This window comes from Rhinatrema bivittatum, chromosome 8 (assembly GCF_901001135.1).
Source record: "Rhinatrema bivittatum chromosome 8, aRhiBiv1.1, whole genome shotgun sequence".
Taxonomy (NCBI): domain Eukaryota; kingdom Metazoa; phylum Chordata; class Amphibia; order Gymnophiona; family Rhinatrematidae; genus Rhinatrema; species Rhinatrema bivittatum.
In genome coordinates, this window is record NC_042622.1 from 165,589,092 (window position 1) to 165,607,015 (window position 17,924).

The following is a 17,924-nucleotide window of genomic DNA, read 5'->3' on the forward strand; positions in this document are numbered from 1 at the left end:
TGTTTTGTTACATCTGTGGTGAGTTTACTCTGAAAGCACAGAAAAGGAGTATGACTGCACTCATTAAGGCATACGAGTTATACCTCGGGTGCAAAATTGGTGACCAGGACAGAGCATGGGCTCCTCATATATGTTGCGCATCTTGTGCCAGTAGTCTGCGAGCTTGGCTGAAAGGTGTGCAACCATCCATGCCTTTTGTCATCCCAATGATATGGAGGGAACAGAAAGATCATATAACTGACTGTTACTTCTGCATGATGAATGTGTCGGGATACTCATCAAAGAACAGGAAGTTTGAGTACCCTAACCTTGTATCTGCAATGAGACCAGTGCCGCATGATGAGTCTTCCTGTTCCAAAATCGCCAGAGGTGTGGACACTTGAGGATGAGGAGGGTAGGTAATGATGGCGAGCTGTCGTAGATGGAAGCTGAGGCAGATCCTGACTTTGTGCCATCAACATCCAGCAGATTATCCAGCTTCTACGAAGAGTGGGAGAAGATTACATCAGACAGGTGGTTCTTGGAGATAGTCTGGCACTTACACTCTAGATTTCTAGTTTCCATTTCAGGTTGCCTTTGTAGAGTCTCGTGATTTCTTGCGAGAGGCTGTGTGGGCGACTCTCCAGAGGTTACTCTATCTCAACGCCATTTGTCCAGTCCCTCCTGCGGAGCAGGGCCAGGGTCGGTACTTGGTGTATGTCGTGGTTCCCAAGAAGGAAGGGTCCTTTCGTCCTATCCTCACTTGCAGAAGGTGAACCTGTGACTAGGAGCTCCGCATGGAAACGCTCCGAGCAGTGCTTGCGGCAGTGCACAAAGTGGAGTTCCTCGCGTCCTTAGATCTAATGGAGGCTTATCTGCACACTCCGATCTGGCAGGACCATCAAAGATTCCTGAGGTTCAAGGTGCTGGGTTGGCATTTTCAGTTTCGGGCTCTTCCCTTTGGGCAGGCCACGGCTTCTTGCACATTCACCAAGGTGATGGTAGTAGTAGTAGCAGCAGCTCTGCGCAAAGAAGGGATCTTGGTACATCCATATTTGGACGATTGTCTCATCTGGGTGAAGTCTTGGGATGACTGCAAGAGATCTCTCCAGAGAGTGATGACCACCCTACGGTCTCTTGGTTGGGTCATCAATCTGCAGAAGAGCCAGTTGGTGCCCACTCAATGCCTGGTATACGTAGGTGCACAGTTCGACATCAAAAAGGCAAGGTTTTCCTGGTGACAAAGTGCGGAAGTTAGACTCGGGTGAAAAGCCTTCTTCGCTTGACTGTGCCAACAGCCTCTTATCTTCAAGTCCTGGGCTCCATGGCGTCCACACTAGAGCTGGTGCCTTGGGCTTTTGCTTTCTTGAGACCTTTACAGCGTGCGCTGTTGTCCAGGTGGAGCCCTGGATCAGACCAGTTACATATTCCGTTGGCTCTTCTTCAGGAACCTAGACACAGTCTCTCTTGGTGACTGTTGCATCGCAACCTGGAGAAAGGGGTTGCGATGGGTGGTTGTCTCTACTTATGCCGGCCTCTCCGGATGAGGAGTGGTGTGTCAAAGCAAGACCGTTCAAGGCCTGTGGCGAATGTCGGAGAAATCTCGGTCCATCAACAGACTCTAAACCCGGGCGGTTCGCTGGGCCCTTCAAGTGTTCCTCTCCTTAGTCAAGGGTTGGAAGGTGCATGTCTTGTCCGACAACATGACCACAGTGGTGTATATCAACAGGCAAGGGGGAAACCAGGAGCCGTGCAGTGGCGCTAGAAGTACGATGTTTGTTCGCCTGGGCAGAGATTAATCTCGGGGGCATCGCATGTCACGGGAGTGGAAAACACTTGGACCCTGGAGAGTGGGAGTTGTCCTCCGAGGCGTGGAATCGCATTTGCGCCAGATGGGGCGCTCCGCAGTTGGACCTGATGGCGACTCGAGCCAACTCGAAAACAGTTTGGTTTTTCAGGCGAAGGAGGGAACACAGATCATTGGGGCACGATGTTCTGGTGTGTCCATGGACCACGGGATTTCTTCTGTCTTCCCCTCGTGGCCTCTCATAGACCGCGTTCTCAGGCGGATAGTCACATCCCAGGTCCATGGTGCTCATGGCTCCAGAGTGGCCCAGGCATCCCTGGTTCACGGATCTGGTACGACTGGGGGAGGACAGTTCTCTTCGTCTAGCTTGTCTCAAGTACGACTCCCTCTGCCCACTAAGCTACATCATCTAAAGGGGCCAGAGAGCTTAAATACCCTTTGTGCCACCTTTGACTTCCCTCTCCCCCCATTACCATATATTCCTCAACCAGCTTCCCCAACAGACCTACGACATCTTCTCCATCCCGAGACCCAAAAAAAGAGGTGGAGACCTATTTTTTGCAGCCAAAAAACACCTTAACCTAAAACTACAACCGTCCCAACCCCCTCCCAAACTAGAGATAGGTCTTTTCAAGTCTACCACCCTTCAGGTATGCCTTATCTATGCCCTGCCCCCCCCCCGGCATGCTCGAGCATGACCCCTCTCCCCTCATAGAATTTATCGCTGATAACCTTAAGTCTGACCAACCCGCCATCATACTCGGAGATTTTAATCTACATGTAGATGTCAACCCGACAATGCCTGCCTGTGAAACCCTCTTGATTACCTTAAAAGCCCTAGGTTTCAAACAGCTCATCACTACGCCCACTCACAAAGCAGGTCACACCCTTGACCTCTTCGTTAACTCCCACATTTATTTATTTATTTATTTAAAACTTTTATATACCGGCATTAGTATGCAAACATCTCAGCACTTCACACCCCCACTGCCTCCCCCATCCCCTGGTCTGACCACTTCATCATCAATGCCTCCCTCAACACTAACACCCCCACTAAGATTTCACAAACACAAAATAAAACCATATCTTTCGGAAACCCTGCTCCGCAGAGGAACTCGCCCTAGCGCTTGACAAAGCATCCATAAACCTTGACCTCTCTGACCCAGATGCAGCCTTACAATCTTGGAATAACATCACCACCACCATAGCTGATGATCTCTGCCCACTGGTACACAAAGAAATCCCCCTCTCGACTAAAGAAAAAAACCCCTGGTACACCAACAAGTTACGAGAGATAAAGCAAACTCTCAGATCCAAGGAACGCATCTGGCGCAGACAACCCTCCTCTGCACATAAAGCAGTGTACAAGCAAACCCTGCACAACTACCGTCAAGCCACCTCACAAGCCAAACGGGACTTCTATGCTTCCAGAATCCATGGCTACCAATTCAACCCTAATGCCCTTTTCTCCTATGTCGCAAATCTCACTAAATCCCCCACCCCCACCGCCCAAGAAGGAACCTCCAATACAAAATGCGAAGAAATTGCAAGGTATTTCCAAAACAAAATCAACAATATTCTCCAACTTTTCCCCACCAAACCCTCCCCCACTGCCCCTCTCCCTAATAACATTAGCCACCGCCTTGCGTCCATCGACCATACTTCCACATTAGAGATAGAAACGATCTTAAAAAAGATGAAACCAGCCTCTCACATAGCAGACACACTCTCCTCTCCATACCCTCCTCTGTTGCTAAACCCTTAACAAACATAATCAATTGTTCACTTTCCTCTGGCAAAGTCCCAGATCCCCTCAAACTCGCAGTGGTCAAGCCCTGCCTAAAAAAACCCACCCTTGACCCCACTGACCCAGCAAACTACAGACCTATCTCCAACCTGCCGTTAATCTCCAAGATCCTTGAGAAAGTTGTCAACACTCAACTCACAGACTTCCTCGAGGATCACAATATCCTCCACCCATGGCAATTCGGCTTTCGTAAAGGCCGCAACACCGAAAATCTCCTCTTAGCTATCACCGATACCATCCTCCTTGGCATGGACCAAGGGAAATCATAGCTCCTCGCTATTCTTGACATTTCCGCAGCCTTCGACACTGTCAACCACCAAATCCTTCTTTCCCGGTTGGCAGAGATAGGCATCTCCGACACTGCTCTATCCTGGTTCTCCTCCTATCTCTCCCACAGAGAATACCTTGTTCAAATTGATCATTGCAAATCCTCACGCATCCCCCAAGGCTCCTCCCTATCCTCCACACTCTTCAATATCTATCTCTTCCCCTTCTGCCATCTTCTCTCAGATCTAGGTCTGAACTTCTTCCTGTACGCAGATGACGTACAAATCCTCATCCCCATCCAAACTACACTCAAGGCCTCCCTGCAATATTGGGAGTCCACCATCAACTCCTTACTATCCATCCTCCAACTCGCTCTCCATGCTGCAAAAACAGAAATCCTCCTTATTTCCAATCAACCTGAATACACTAAACACCCCTCTGCTTCCATCACAACCTTAACCCAACCACCCTTACCCGCTGTAAGAGACCTAGGAGTCTTACTAGGCCAACACCTCAATTTTAAACCACTCATTAAATCTTTACTAAAAGGAGGTTTCTACAAACTCCACACACTTAAACTAAAACCACTTCTCCATGCCCAAGATTTTCGGTTAGTCCTGCAGACAACTATCCTTTCCAAATTGGATTATTGAACTCCCTCCTTCTTGGCCTCTCTTCCTCCACCATCAAGCCCCTACAAATCCTACAGAATGCTATGGCTAGAATTATAACCCCCATACTAAAGGACTTGCACTGGCTCCCGATCCCCTTCCGTGCTCAATTCAAAACCCTCACCATCCTCCACAATGCTCTGTAGAAAAATAATCCTGCATGGCTCAAGGACATGCCTCTCTCCTGCACCTCTAATCGCCCCACCAGAACTGCCCACGCAGGCACCTTGCACATCCCACCCCTCAGAACCGCACACCTCTCCAATACTAGAGAGAGAGCATTCACCATCGCCGGCCCCACCCTCTGGAACGCCCTTCCACCCCTACCTACGAATTGAACCCTCCCTACACACCTTCAAAAAAAGGCATAAAAACTTGGCTCTTCAGGCAAGCCTACCCAGACATTGATCAAACATAGCCTTTTCCCCCACCCCACCCCATCCCCATCTCCCTCCCTCTTTTTCACTCCCATCCTCTTTTGAGGAGATTTCCCTCCCTTTACTTTTTCCCGCTCCCCATCCTCTCTCTCCTTCCTTTTATTTATTTATTTATTTATTTATTTAAAAACTTTTATATACCGGTATTAGTATGCATACATCATACCGGTTTACAATGTAACTTTAAAGGCAGAAATTACAATGAACAGGGAGGGCGAACAAGGAGGAGTATACAAAGAGCAGGAGGTGGAGGAAATTAAAGCAATAAATAAAACTGCAACGGACTATTTACAGGAATATACAAGGCGTAGGCAAGATACTTGCGGAAGTCAGTGTACTTAATCAGGGTAGGCTTGTCGGAAGAGCCATGTTTTAAGTTTTTTTCTGAACTTGGCGTAACATGGCTCTAGCCTGAGAGTGGTAGGGAGGGCGTTCCATTGTTTAGGGCCTGCAATGGATAGTGCACGGTCCCTGGTAGAGGAGAGGTGGGCTTTTTTCAAAGGGGGAATGGAGAGGGTGCCTTTGTTGACAGTGCGAGTGGGTCGTTCAGTGCGTATAGGACGAAAGGGTTCATCCAACCAATTGGAATTGTGCGAGTGGATGGACTTGTGCACTATGGTTAGAATTTTGAAGAGAATTCGGGATGCGATGGGGAGCCAGTGGAGTTCTTTGAGTATAGGGGTAATGTGATCAGCTTTCCTTGAGTTGGTGATGACCCTGGCGATGGCATTCTGGAGCATTTGTAAGGGCTTGGTGGTGGAGGAGGGTAGGCCGAGGAAGAGAGCATTACAGTAGTCCAGCTTTGAGGAAAGGGTGGCTTGGATGACGGTGCGGAAGTCATGATAGTGGAGGAGGGGTCTGAGTTTCTTCAGGATGTGAAGCTTGAAGAAACCTTCTTTGAGGATGGAGTTGATCTGTTTTTTGAGATTGAGTTGTTGATCTATGATAACCCCAAGGTCTCTTACTGTGGGTTGGGGTGTTATGACGTTGAAAGCTGGATCGTTGGAGATCAGTGGTTTGGGAGGGAGGTGAGGAGAGATAAGGAGCAGCTCTGTTTTGGAGGAGTTTAGAGCGAGGTGGATGTTGGTGAGGAAGTCATTTATGTTGGCAAGACATGTGTTCCAGAAGGCAAGGGCATCTGAGAGAGAGTTGTGAATGGGAATGACGATTTGAACGTCATCTGCATAGAGGTAGAATTTGAGGCCGAGGTCTGTGAGGAGCTGACATAGAGGTGTGAGATAAATGTTGAAAAGGGTGGAGGAGAGGGAGGAGCCTTGTGGGACACCTTGAGACAAGGGGTAGAGTGTGGAGTTGGCGTTTCCTATCTTGACGGAGAACTTTCTGTTAGATAAGTAGGATTTAAACCATAGTAGGGCTAGGCCTGAGATGCCCATTTCGGATAGCCGGTTGATGAGGAGGTTGTGGTTGATGGTATCAAAGGCAGCTGAGATGTCGAGTAGGGCGAGGAGGTAACAGTTGCCTCGGTCCATGCCTATGAGTAAGTGGTCCGTGAGGGAGAGCAGGAGGGTTTCTGTATTGAGGTATTTACGGAAGCCGTATTGGGCTGGATGCAGAATGTTGTTGCTTTCTAGATATTCTGTAAGTTGGATGTTTACAATCTTTTCCATAATTTTGGATAGGAAGGGCAGGTTAGAGATAGGGCGGAAGTTAGCGGGGTCTTTAGGGTCTAGTGTTGGTTTTTTTAGGAGGGGCTTGACAATAGCTTGTTTGAGAGCATCTGGGACAGAGCCTGAAGAGAGGGAGGAGTTTATGATGTCTGCGATGGGTTTGGATATAGTATTCGGGATGGAGAGGAGGGATTTTGTGGGAATGGTGTCTGAAGGGTGGGAAGCTGGTTTGAGTTTTCTGAGAATAGATTCCACTTCTTTAGCTGAAGTCAGGTCAAGGGTTTGGAGGGTGGGTGAAGTGGGGGAAGGTTGGAGGGAGGGGGAAGGGGAGGTAGATGGAGAAGGGTGTTGAAATCTGCGGAGGATGTTGGTGATTTTTGTGAGGAAATACTGGGCGATTTCTTCGCTCTTAGTGGAGGCATCATTCTCAGGGATAGTGGGCTGAGAGGATTTGGTGAGGTTGGCAACATAATTGAAGAGGGCTTTCGGGTTGTACATGTATTGGTGAATCTTATTTATTTATTTATTTATTGTTTTTGTTATACCGAGTTTCATGATAGGCATCACATCAACCCGGTTTACAAATAACAAGGAGTGCTGAAAAGTAGCTGAAAAGTAGTCTCTTTTTGTTTTGAGGGTGGTTATTCTATATTGGTGAAGGGTAGTTTTGAAACTTGAGGCGAGTTGAGGTGAGGGGGCTTTACGCCAGCTTCTCTCTCGCTGCCTGAGGGTATTTTTTAGGGATCTTAGTTCAGTCGTGTACCAGGGTTGATGATTTTTTGTGGGTTGGGTAATGTTACGTCTGGAGATGGGGCATAGTTTGTCAGCAATTTCAAGAGTCATGCTGAGCCAGGATTTGATGGCAGTCTCTGGACTGGAGCATTCCAGTCTCTGGACTGGAGCTCCTCTGGAACGCCCTTCCACCCCTACCTACGAATTGAACCCTCCCTACACACCTTCAAAAAAAGGCATAAAAACTTGGCTCTTCAGGCAAGCCTACCCAGACATTGATCAAACATAGCCTTTTCCCCCACCCCATCCCCATCTCCCTCCCTCTTTTTCACTCCCATCCTCTTTTGAGGAGATTTCCCTCCCTTTACTTTTTCCCGCTCCCCACCCTCTCTCTCCTTCCTTTTATGCTCTTGTCTGTCTTTTAGAGCCGCCCATTCTAGAGCCCAGCCCGCCCGCCTTAGAGCCAATCTAACAACCCAACTGTAAATAAGTACCTCGCCTGTATTCTGGCACTTAAGAAATTTGCTGTATATATGTTCGATCTTAATGATTTCTCCATTACCATCCTTATTGATTACTGGTTTTTTTTGGTTCCTTTCTCTTCCCACTTCTCTGCCATTCTTCCTCCTGTTGTCCTTGGCCCCCCCCTTTTCCTCTCCCTTTTCCTGCCTGCTCCCCACTCACCCCTCCCTTTTCCATTGTAATTTTCAGCCTGCTTCAGTTATTTGTAAACCGGCGTGATGTGTCCCACGAACGTTCGGTATATTAAAAGTTCTTAAATAAATAAATCTTCTGTTGCTTCTGTTTCAGGGGCCTATATTCTTGGATCGAGTTGATCACTTCTGTCTTGTGACTTGGCTTTTGAGAGGCGGAGGTTACGTCTGAAAGGGTATTCTGAGTCTGTAATTTCCACTCTTCTTCAGGCTAGGAGACCTGCTACGTCGATGACGTATGCGAGGGTTTAGCAGGTGTTTGAAGGTTGATGCTTGCAGAGGAACCTGAGCCCCTGTGGCTGTGGGGGTGTCCCAGATTTTGGATTTCCTGCAGCATGGGTTAGCTAAGGGCTTAGCCTTTAACTCTCTTCGAGTTCAGGTAGCTGCTTTGGGAACCCTCCAGATATCAGGTTTCTTAGAGGAGCGAAGCATTTTCGTCTGTCAGTGCACAAAGGAGTGGAGCTTAAATTTGGTACTTTACGCTCTATGGGAAGCACTGTTTGAACCGTTGAAGAGGGCGTCATTGAAGGGTTTGACTCTGAAAACTGTGTTTCTGGTGGCTATCTGTTCGGCACGGAGGATTTCGGAGCTGCAAGCCTTATCCTGTAGAGACCCTTTCCTGAGAATTTACCGGGCCAAGGTATCCTTACGAACAGTTCCTTCATGCCCAAAGTGGTCTCTTCTTTCCATGTCAATCAGATGGTGGAACTTCCAGCTTTTCCGGACTGGTCCCGTGATTCCTTCCGGGAGAGGGAGCTGTATTTGCGGCACGTCCTCCGCTATCTGGAGGTTTCTATTGCTTTTCGACGGTCAGACCATCTCTTTGCCTTATTTACTGGGGCCAAGAAGGGAGATAAAGCATCGAAAGCTTCGGCATACATTTTTAAAAGAAAGCAGGCTCCTGTGGGGTTGAGAGCCCATGCCACAAGGGCACAGGCGGCCTCCTGGGCGGAGTGTCAACTCCTTTCTCCGCAGGAGATTTGTAGGGCAGCTGTCTGGTCTTCCCTTCACACTTTCACCAAGTTTTATCGTTTGGATGTCAGGGGCGCAGGAGGAGGCATCCTTCAGTGAGAGTATTCTGCGAGCGGGTCTTTTGGAGGCCCACCCAGTATACGGTGGCTTGGGTACGTCCCACTGGTCTGGAATGATCCGAGTATGTACAGGAAAGGATAATTGGTTCTTACCTGCTAATTTTCGTTCCTGTAATACAGCAGATCTTTCCAGAGGCCCACCCCGTTCTGACTCCGAAAGACAGTCTCTGGAGATTTTAGTATTCTGAAGGAATGACTGGATTTCTATTAAACAGCAAGGCCGATGGCTTACCGGTGTATGTTTTGTTGGTTTTGTGCAACCTAGACCTCTGGTTAGTTGGGAGGGATCGGTCACCCTTGGTTGAAGCTTAGTTTCAAGGGCTTGGGTACAGGCTGATTTACTGAGGGACTGCAGGTGGCGCACTCTCTTATGTAGCAGTGTCCAAATATTTTGTTCTCTGACTCCATCTGCTGGTAGGGATACACAACCCACTGGTCTGGAATGGTCTGCTGTATTACAGGAACGAAAATTAGCAGGTAAGAACCAATTTTCCTTTATCCCCAAGGCTCCTCCATTTGGGCATCATCAGAGATTCGGACAGGCTTGCCATCGTATTGTCAATGTTTGGCCTCTTTCTTTCTCTATATATGATCCCCCCTGAGAATTGTCCAAAGAATTCCATCCTTAAGTAATGCTTGGAGATGGAGATTTGAGAGCCCCCTCATCTCAAGCTTCTGCTTGTTTTATTTCCCAGAAATACCTTCTGGCACTGGCCAAGCCAAGTCCCTGGGAGTTCCACAGTGATGTCCTCACTACACAGTCCCCACAGGACATCTGTGACAACATCATCCGTGAGAAGCTACTGGAGTATCTTCCCCAGGAGGTACCCTACAATGTGATGCAGGTAAAAGCAGCAGCATGTGGAAATGCTTTTATTTTTCTGTCACCCTGGTTCAAGGTGTCTGAAGGGTTAAGAACATAAGAAATTGCCATGTTGGGTCAGACCAAGGGTCCATCAAGCTCAGCATCCTGTTTCCTACAGTCACAAGTACCTGGCAAGCACCCAAACACTAAGTAGATCCCATGCTACTGATAACCAGTAATAGCAATGGCTGTTCTCTAAGACAACTTGATTAATAGTATTTAAAGGACTTCTCCTCCAAGAACCTAGCCAAACCTTTTTTAAAACCCAGCTACACTATCTGCACTAACCACATCCTCCAGCAACAAATTCCACAGCCTAACCGTGTGCGGAGCGAAAAATAATTTTCTCCGATTAGTTTTAAATGTGCTGCTTGCTAACTTCATGGAGTGCCCCCTAGTCCTTCTATTATCTGAAAGAGTAAACAACTGATTTCACATTTACCCGTTCTAGACCTCTCATGATTTTAAAGACCTCTATCATATCCCCCCTCAGCCATCTCTTCTCCAAGCTGAACAGCCCCAACCTCCCCAGCCCCTCATAGGGGGAGCTATTCCATCCCCCCCCATCACCATGGTTAATGGAAAGAAGCAGGGAACAAGTTTAAGTTGAGCCTTGAACACTCGCAGTAACAGCACATTCTGCATCCGGGTACAAGGAGAGAGATGGCTTAAATGAATAGAGAATGTGTGAGGGATTGTGAGGAGAAAGGTGTATGGGGCAAGACCGTGAATGCAGTTCAAGGGAAAGACGAGAACCTTGAAGAAAGTGAGAGAGATGAGAATGGGCCTTCAGCCAAATGTATGCAGGTTGTGAAAGGGTAAAGAGCTGGAGACAGCAGAATATTACAGGAATCCAAGAGGGGGTCAAGTACTAAGAATTGAGACTGGGGGAATTTAACCTTTAGGTTCCTGACTGAGTCAGAAAAAGTGCAGCAGTGAGGATTCAGTAGAAAGAAGCCCTGTGGGGTGTGAGGAAACTTATCCCTGGGCATTAGAAAAGAGTGCACAGAAGAGAATGGGGGGGAAAAAAAGAGGAGAGGTGAAGCATAGTATGAATGGGAGTTCCCACCAGTGCTCTCCCTGCCAGCTCTGAGGTACAGCTCTCAGTGTTTAATCTTACAACCTTTGCTCTCTTATAACTAGGAAATGTGCCTTTTCCTGCAGAATTCTCTGGAAGTGTTTTGCTTTTTCTGCTGTGCCTCTTCACAGCTGGGAGGGGGGCGGGGGCATCTGGCCGTTTCTGTCAGGACAGCTCACAGAATCAGGTTCTGATAGAAGACAGACACCCTAAGACCCCTCCAAGCTGCCCAAGTCACTTCCTGTTCCAGGGCCTCCGACTCCAGCTGATCTCTGTAACAAGGATCCTCTGTATGCCAGGCCTTTTGAATTCTTTTAAGTTGAAAGCTCAGAGCTGAGAACTGCTGGATTGCATTTCCCTGTAACCCATGCTGAAAGCCCTCTGCTGTGGCTGAGTTTCTCTTCTGATCTTGCAGGACACTGAGCTGTGGGAGGAGGGTCCAAGTGGGGAGCTAGCCATCCTTCAGAAGCTTGTGGTACAGAAGGAGAGTCACCTGGTGAGTATTCCCAAGGGGTGGCTAGATAGGAGCTGGGGGCACAGCTTTCCAGAGAGGATAGAGTAAGCAGAGCCCCGCCCCTGACTGCCTCTGTCACCCCACTGCTTACCTGCCTCTGTATTGCTGCAAGAAGAAACAGTCCCTGCTCCGTGGAGCTTACAGTCTAGTCAACACAACCAAAAGGCTTCAGGAAATGTATTTCTTAGACTGAGTATGGTTAAATGTGAGAAGGCTGAGCTCCAGGCAAGAAAGGGTTTAAGATTTAAAAGCAACTTCGGAAATGTGGGTTTTGAGAACTTGGTCTGTCTTCTCTCTGCATGGAATTTTATATTGTTAAACATTATGTTCACAGAAAATACTGATTGGGCGTGGAGGTCAGCTGATCAGTCGGATTGCGCAGGAGGCTGGGGAGGATCTCATGAATGTGTTCCTCTGTGATGTCCACTTAAAACTCTCAGTGAAAGTGAAGAAGTGACAGGGCGTGGTGTTAACCTGCTGGGCAGTGATGTGACATAGGACATGGCAGCCACATCGCACATGTAACCTGCCTGGTGAGAGCCTCTTGTACATGTCTCAGCCTTGCATGGGAGTCTGGGCCCTGTGCATGGCTTTGACCAAGCCTGGTGGGCCTGCTTGTCACATGATCACAGGGCTGGGTGACCTCACCTGACTGGAGCATCTGCTTTACCCTTTTTTTTTTTTTTTTTTTTTTTTTTTTTTTTTTATAAATTGTTGTCCGACTCAATAGTAAATATGTATTTCCCTGTATGTACCCGGATCAATCCAGACGCCTGCATTTTGCCTCCCCTCCAGCAGATGGAGACAGAGAAAGCTTTGACAGACTCTGCCCTATATACTGAGGTGCAGCTGCGCTGCCGCCAGTATGTTATGCTTTTTATGTATCTGTCCCACCATTCCCCAGTTCCCAATGAGAAACACCAGTTTAGTTTTTTCATCTGTTTATGAGCTGCATTTTATAAATACATAATCTGATCATAACAGTTTATTTTTCTTAAGTACAATAGTAATCAGAAGTGATATAAACAGAACATAACGGGCTAAAGTGAATGGCAGTGCTCTTCTTGTGATGCTGACTGTAGGGGCAGCAGCAGAACCGTTACCATTACTAAACTCAGTAATGGTAACGGTTTAGCCGCCACCCCTTAGGAATGGTGTGATGCAGGTGCAGCCTTGGCCGTTGAGTCCGAGAGGCAGGGAAAACTCTTCTTCCTGAATCCGCAGCACCCAGAAGAGGTGGAATTCAGGTGCCTGGGACACTGTGCGTGTGAGAGAGCAGTGCCTTATCTGTAACACATGCGCAAGCAGGGTCACCAGGACAACATGGAAGCATTTCAGAAGTACAGAATTACTCAGCTTTACAATTAAAACTCTCTCCCTGCCCCATCCCACTCAATCTTTAGGACACAGAAGCATAAACAGTGCAGCTGTTGGAGCGTTGAACTTGCAAATTCTGCATTAGGGCTGCAGTCTCCCAGACCCATCTTTTCTAATGCCAGGTTCCCCCTGTCGGAGGCGGCATGAATACATTTATTTATATACAGCCATTCAGTGGGGTATATTACATAGGTTTACATGTTAATGCAGAGGAATAGTAAGACATTTGCTGTCTGCTGCATTGTTTTGGGTGGACGAGGGAGGCATAACCCAGATTGGGAGCTCTTTAGGAGAGAGGGAGGTTATGGGATAAAAATCTCAGCTTCAGGAGCCGTGGGTCAGAGTTAGCTCCTGGACAGCTGCAGAGAAAGTGTCACTCAGGGTAGTACATCATCTATAACTGTAGTGTCTTATAGCAAACTTACAGTAATGATGATATCCTATGCGGAGTGGGAGCTGCTGTTCTCTGACAGTGAGAAGACAAGCCCTTTTCCTGTATAAAATCACCCAGGTTTTGCCATACAAGCAGATGAACAGGGCTGAGAAGTGAGCACAAAGAACCAAAAGTACCTCTTGCTGGGTTCTGGTGGCTCTGCGTAGCCATCTCTGCCTTGCAGGTGCAGGTAGCGTGGTAAAAACCTGAAATTCAGAAGCTGGTGGGAAGACTTTAGTGGTTTGGGGTCTTGGTTGGATGCTGACTCCAGTGCTGCTCTACAGCTAACAGTAGGTGTCCTCGGGAGCAGATTGTGTGTGACTACCTCAGGTTGTCAGTCTGACAGGTGATTGTCCCTCTGTCTCCTTCAACCCACCCATTTTTTTTTGGGAGGGGGGGGGGGTGTCAAGCAGTTTCTTCCAGCTTGGATCAGAACCAGCCTTGCAATCTGGTGCCCTGAACATTCACACCAACTACCTGGAGATTCCCCTTCCCCTCCCCCAACTTCTCACCGCAGTCATTGCAGTGCTGGCCCTGCACCGGTGCTTCTTCTGGAACCCTAAATCTGACGACTAAGCCTCCCCTGCAGAGGAGCCTGTGACTGCTACCTTGGCAATATTCCCAGCGCAGAAGATGTGATCTAGGGGTGCATAGCACGATGGGGTCCATTTTGCCTGTTTATTCTGGGAATGAGTGCTCTCTGCCAGTAGTGCTTTGTACAATGTTAATTGTGTTAAAATGTACTTTGTCTAACAGTCTGTGCCTGCCATACTCTGTCCATGTTTGTACAGTGCTGTGTAATATGCATACTGCTGGCTGACTCGAGCTATGAGAGCGGGAATAGTCTTCCCTGCCTCCTCCTGCTCATATTTCTGGGTGCATATGACACATCACTTAGTTAATCCAGTAAGTAGCTTCTGTCTAGCAAGGAGAAGAGTGCTTAGCTGAATGATTGTAGAAATGTGAGTGACCTGTCCGTACCTCCCTGAACTCTTGGGTGATAGCAGAGAGCCCAGCTGACCGCCTCTCCTGAGGAATACTCTGAGCCACGCCTGCTCTTCCTCGTCACTTCTCGGCATGTAGTTCTGTGTTTTTATAATAATGAAGGCAGGATGTATAAATCCCACAATTCTCAGAGGTTGCTAGAATGGATAGGGGGTGGTGTGCACTTAGGGGCAATTCTCTTGTTTACCTGTTTGGAAGGGCAGCTCCTTCAGTGACCTCCTCAGCCCAGAGCCCCAGTCCTGTAACTGTTTCCCTGGAGCATGCTTCATTATTCCAGCTACAGAAAGAAAGCACAAATAGAGGTAACTGGAAAAAGTAGAATAGAAATGTTTTAATGAAATAATGAAGCTTGGGCTGTGGGCCTCCAGCCAGCTGCATTTTCCGGGTAAGCACAGACTGGTGAGAGGTGTACGCGGAGAGGCTCCGTATTGATTAATACACGGCAGTCATCTATAAACTAGGATGTGAGCTGCTATTACTTTAGGGCTGCTTTGACCTACCGTCTTCCTAAGTGCTGGAGGAAAAGGAGAGGGGTGGGGGTCACTTACGTGGCGCGCTGCCATTGCTGCTCTTCTCTTCCTTGTCGCTGTGAGGATGCCGGCAGCCTGGACAGAGAAGCATGCTGCCTCCAGGGCTGGGCTCTGTCCCAGTCACTTATAGGGCCTGGTCTCATTTGCATATGGAGTCAGTGCTCTTATCAGGTCCATCCCTCATTAACCATTTCTTCTCTGGCTTGGCCCTTGGACTGCCTGCCACACGGTGTATAAAGTAAAGAAACTGGAGGAGGAGGAGGCTGCACAAAATGAGTGATTAGAGCAGAGAGCCAGGGTTCTAAATCCCACTGTGCCTCCTTAGGTCCTTGGCCAGGTCCTTCCCCTCTCCATTGCTTCAGAGACAAGCTTAGATTATGAGTCCTTTGGTGAAAGAAAAATGCCTCTACTACTTAAAAGTGGCTGAAAGGCAAAATATAAACAGGGCCTAATTGCCTAAAGATTTTTTCCTGGTTTGTGTAGATGGTGGAGGGATTCAGGCCCTTTGAGGGCCACAGGGGACTTGCCTTCTGGCTACCAATCAAACGGTGAGAGTTGAAGTACGCTTCAGTCCGCATGCATTTCAGAAAATGTTACATGGCTTGCAAAGTCATATACAGATTGATTAAAAGGGAGACTGGCAGTAAGGAGAGGTGCAGGTCGCAGGTTTGTTACAAACAGGACTGTGTATTTGCACTCCATCTGCTATTACTGTAGGTGTAAAGCAGCCGGCAGAGTCAACCTGTGGCAGGCAAGATCAGTGCAATTATACACTCAGGTTCTCTTTAGAGGGTTAGACTTGCACCCCTGTGTTAAGAATGTTAATGGCACATTGATTGTAATCTGCTTTGAGACTGGAAAAGACCCACAAATTAAAAAAAAATAATAATAATAGTAAGCAGACAGCTGGAGCAGCTACGCACATTTGAGGAGTGAGGGGGCCCCATTTCATGATGAAACATGACCTGCAAGCTAAGGCAAGGCCGTGATGATTGTTGTCCAGGGAAAGGGCGCAGTCGCTGTGATCTTATGCAGTGACTTTGAGCCTGGGCCCCTGCAGGTTACCTAGTGTGCTGATAGGAGCTTGCTCTTAAAGTTGCACACCTGGAGTTTCTGTTCCCAGCCATCATGCCTAGGGTGAAGGCCCTCAGGCCGCGGCCACTAACATCACCAACCGTTTCTGAACACTGAGGTGAGGAATAAAGGAGACCAGGATGGGCAAATCCTGTCCTAGGAGATAGTGTCTCGCTGCACTCTGCTTGAGCGGAAAGAAAGCAATGGAGACCATGGTGGGTGCCTAGCACAAAACTCTCTCCTGCTTCTATCTAGAATTCAAAGCCCTTAAAAAGGAGAGAGAGGGCAAACTGAAAACCACTGACTTTAGGTCTAAAGTCTCAGGAGTAATGGTGTGGGATAGTGCTGAATGATAAGCAGAGCGTGTGTCGGCTGTCTCCTATCTCCTTCCACCACCAGTGGCATTTTGTAAAAGGCCAAGCTAGATACAAACAGCATAGCAACTTGTAATAACCCTTCCAGCAAATTCCACTTCTGGATAAGTCCTGGCTCTGTGCTTGGGGTTAAGGCTACCATACGAGTGAGTGTGGATGCTGGTGAAAAACAGCAGAGACTCTCACTGAGGTTTTACTCTCAGTGGCAGTGCTATTTCCACAGGGACTAGTGAAAGACAAGGACCCATTACATGGTTTCCAAACAAATGCAAGCTACATCCCTTCCCCAGCCCAGGTAATAGCACAGGCAACAGTAATGCAAGCTTCTCCATCACATATGTATCCTGGCCCTCCCCACAATAGGGACCACCACTTCCACAAACATATATTGGCCCTCCCCACAACTACAACACAGGCTGAAACGATGAAGCTTCCCCACAGCACAGGCACCGTATAGACAATGGTACACACAGTCCCACCCCAGAACAGGAATAGCATAGGCAGCAGTAATACAAGCTTTGCACACACATGGTGCCCATCCCCAGAACAGCTACAACATGAACCACAGCAGTGCAAGCTTCCCTCACCCCCGCCACCACACACACACACTCTTCTACTCCGGCACAGGCAGTAGCCATGCACGCTTCTATCACACACACACACCCAGCACAGGTTCATTAAAGACAGCAGCAATACAAACTTTCCTCATACATACTCTCTTGTAACCCAGCACGGGCTGTAGCAGGCAAGCTTCCCTCACGCACACTCTTCTACCCCAGCACAGGTGACAGCAGCACAAAACTTCATCTCACACACACCCTCAGCACAAACTGAAGTGCAAACCGCACACTTACTACTCAGCACAATAGGGACAACAGCAGTGCTGTAGATGAGGAGTAAGCAAATGTTTAAAAGCCGGAGTCCTCCTTCCATTCATGTGGTTGGTTGGCCTGTCTCTCCCCAAGATGGGTCACTATCTATCTACCGTGTTTCCCCGATAGTAAGACACCCCTGATAGTAAGACGTAGTGGGAATTTTAGGGGGGTCGGCTAATGTAAGACATCCCCCGAAAGTAAGACGTAGTAAAAAAATTTTTAAATACCTGTCGGAGGGCCGCGTGGGTCCAGGCGGCTGGCGGCGGGAGCCGGGTGGTCGCGTGTTACCGTAAATATAGGCCGCGGGCGGGTGGGCGCTTGTTCCAGGCGGCGGCGGCGGGTGGACGCGCGTTAAATCTAGGCCGCGGGCGGGTGGGCGCTTGTTCCAGGCGGCGGGTGGACGCGTGTTAGTTCGAGACGGCCGGCGGGCGGTCACGTGTTAAATCTAGGCCGGGTCGCACAGGCGCGCATTCATTCACTGCCGGTGGGGGCTGCCCCACCGGCAGTGAATGAATGCGCGCCTGTGCGACCTGCCTAGATTTAACCACGCGACCACCCGCCGCCCTTCTTGAACTAACGCGCGTCCACCCGCCGCCTGGAACAAGCGCCCACCCGCCCGCGGCCTAGATTTAACACGCGACCACCCGCCGGCCGTCTCGAACTAACG

At 48.6% G+C, this 17,924-nt stretch overlaps 1 protein-coding gene and 1 long non-coding RNA gene across 3 annotated transcripts in view; one reads left to right on the forward strand and one right to left on the reverse strand.

Annotated features, from left to right (window-relative positions):
- ERAL1 (Era like 12S mitochondrial rRNA chaperone 1) overlaps nt 1-12,570 on the forward strand; it is a 48,597-nt gene extending 36,027 nt beyond the window's left edge. For both annotated transcript variants that reach the window (XM_029611355.1, XM_029611354.1), the window contains 3 exons: nt 9,828-9,977; nt 11,491-11,571; nt 11,924-12,570. In XM_029611355.1, the coding sequence (XP_029467215.1) occupies nt 9,828-9,977; nt 11,491-11,571; nt 11,924-12,046 (354 nt within the window). In that variant the 3' untranslated portion in view covers nt 12,047-12,570. The remainder of the gene's footprint in view (nt 1-9,827; nt 9,978-11,490; nt 11,572-11,923) is intronic.
- Nucleotides 12,262-15,374, reverse strand: LOC115096567. Its single transcript, XR_003858104.1, has 2 exons — nt 13,537-15,374; nt 12,262-12,876 (listed from the first exon to the last, which is right to left on the reverse strand). It is a non-coding gene; the product is annotated as an uncharacterized LOC115096567 (long non-coding RNA).
- Nucleotides 15,375-17,924: the final 2,550 nt, after the last annotated feature.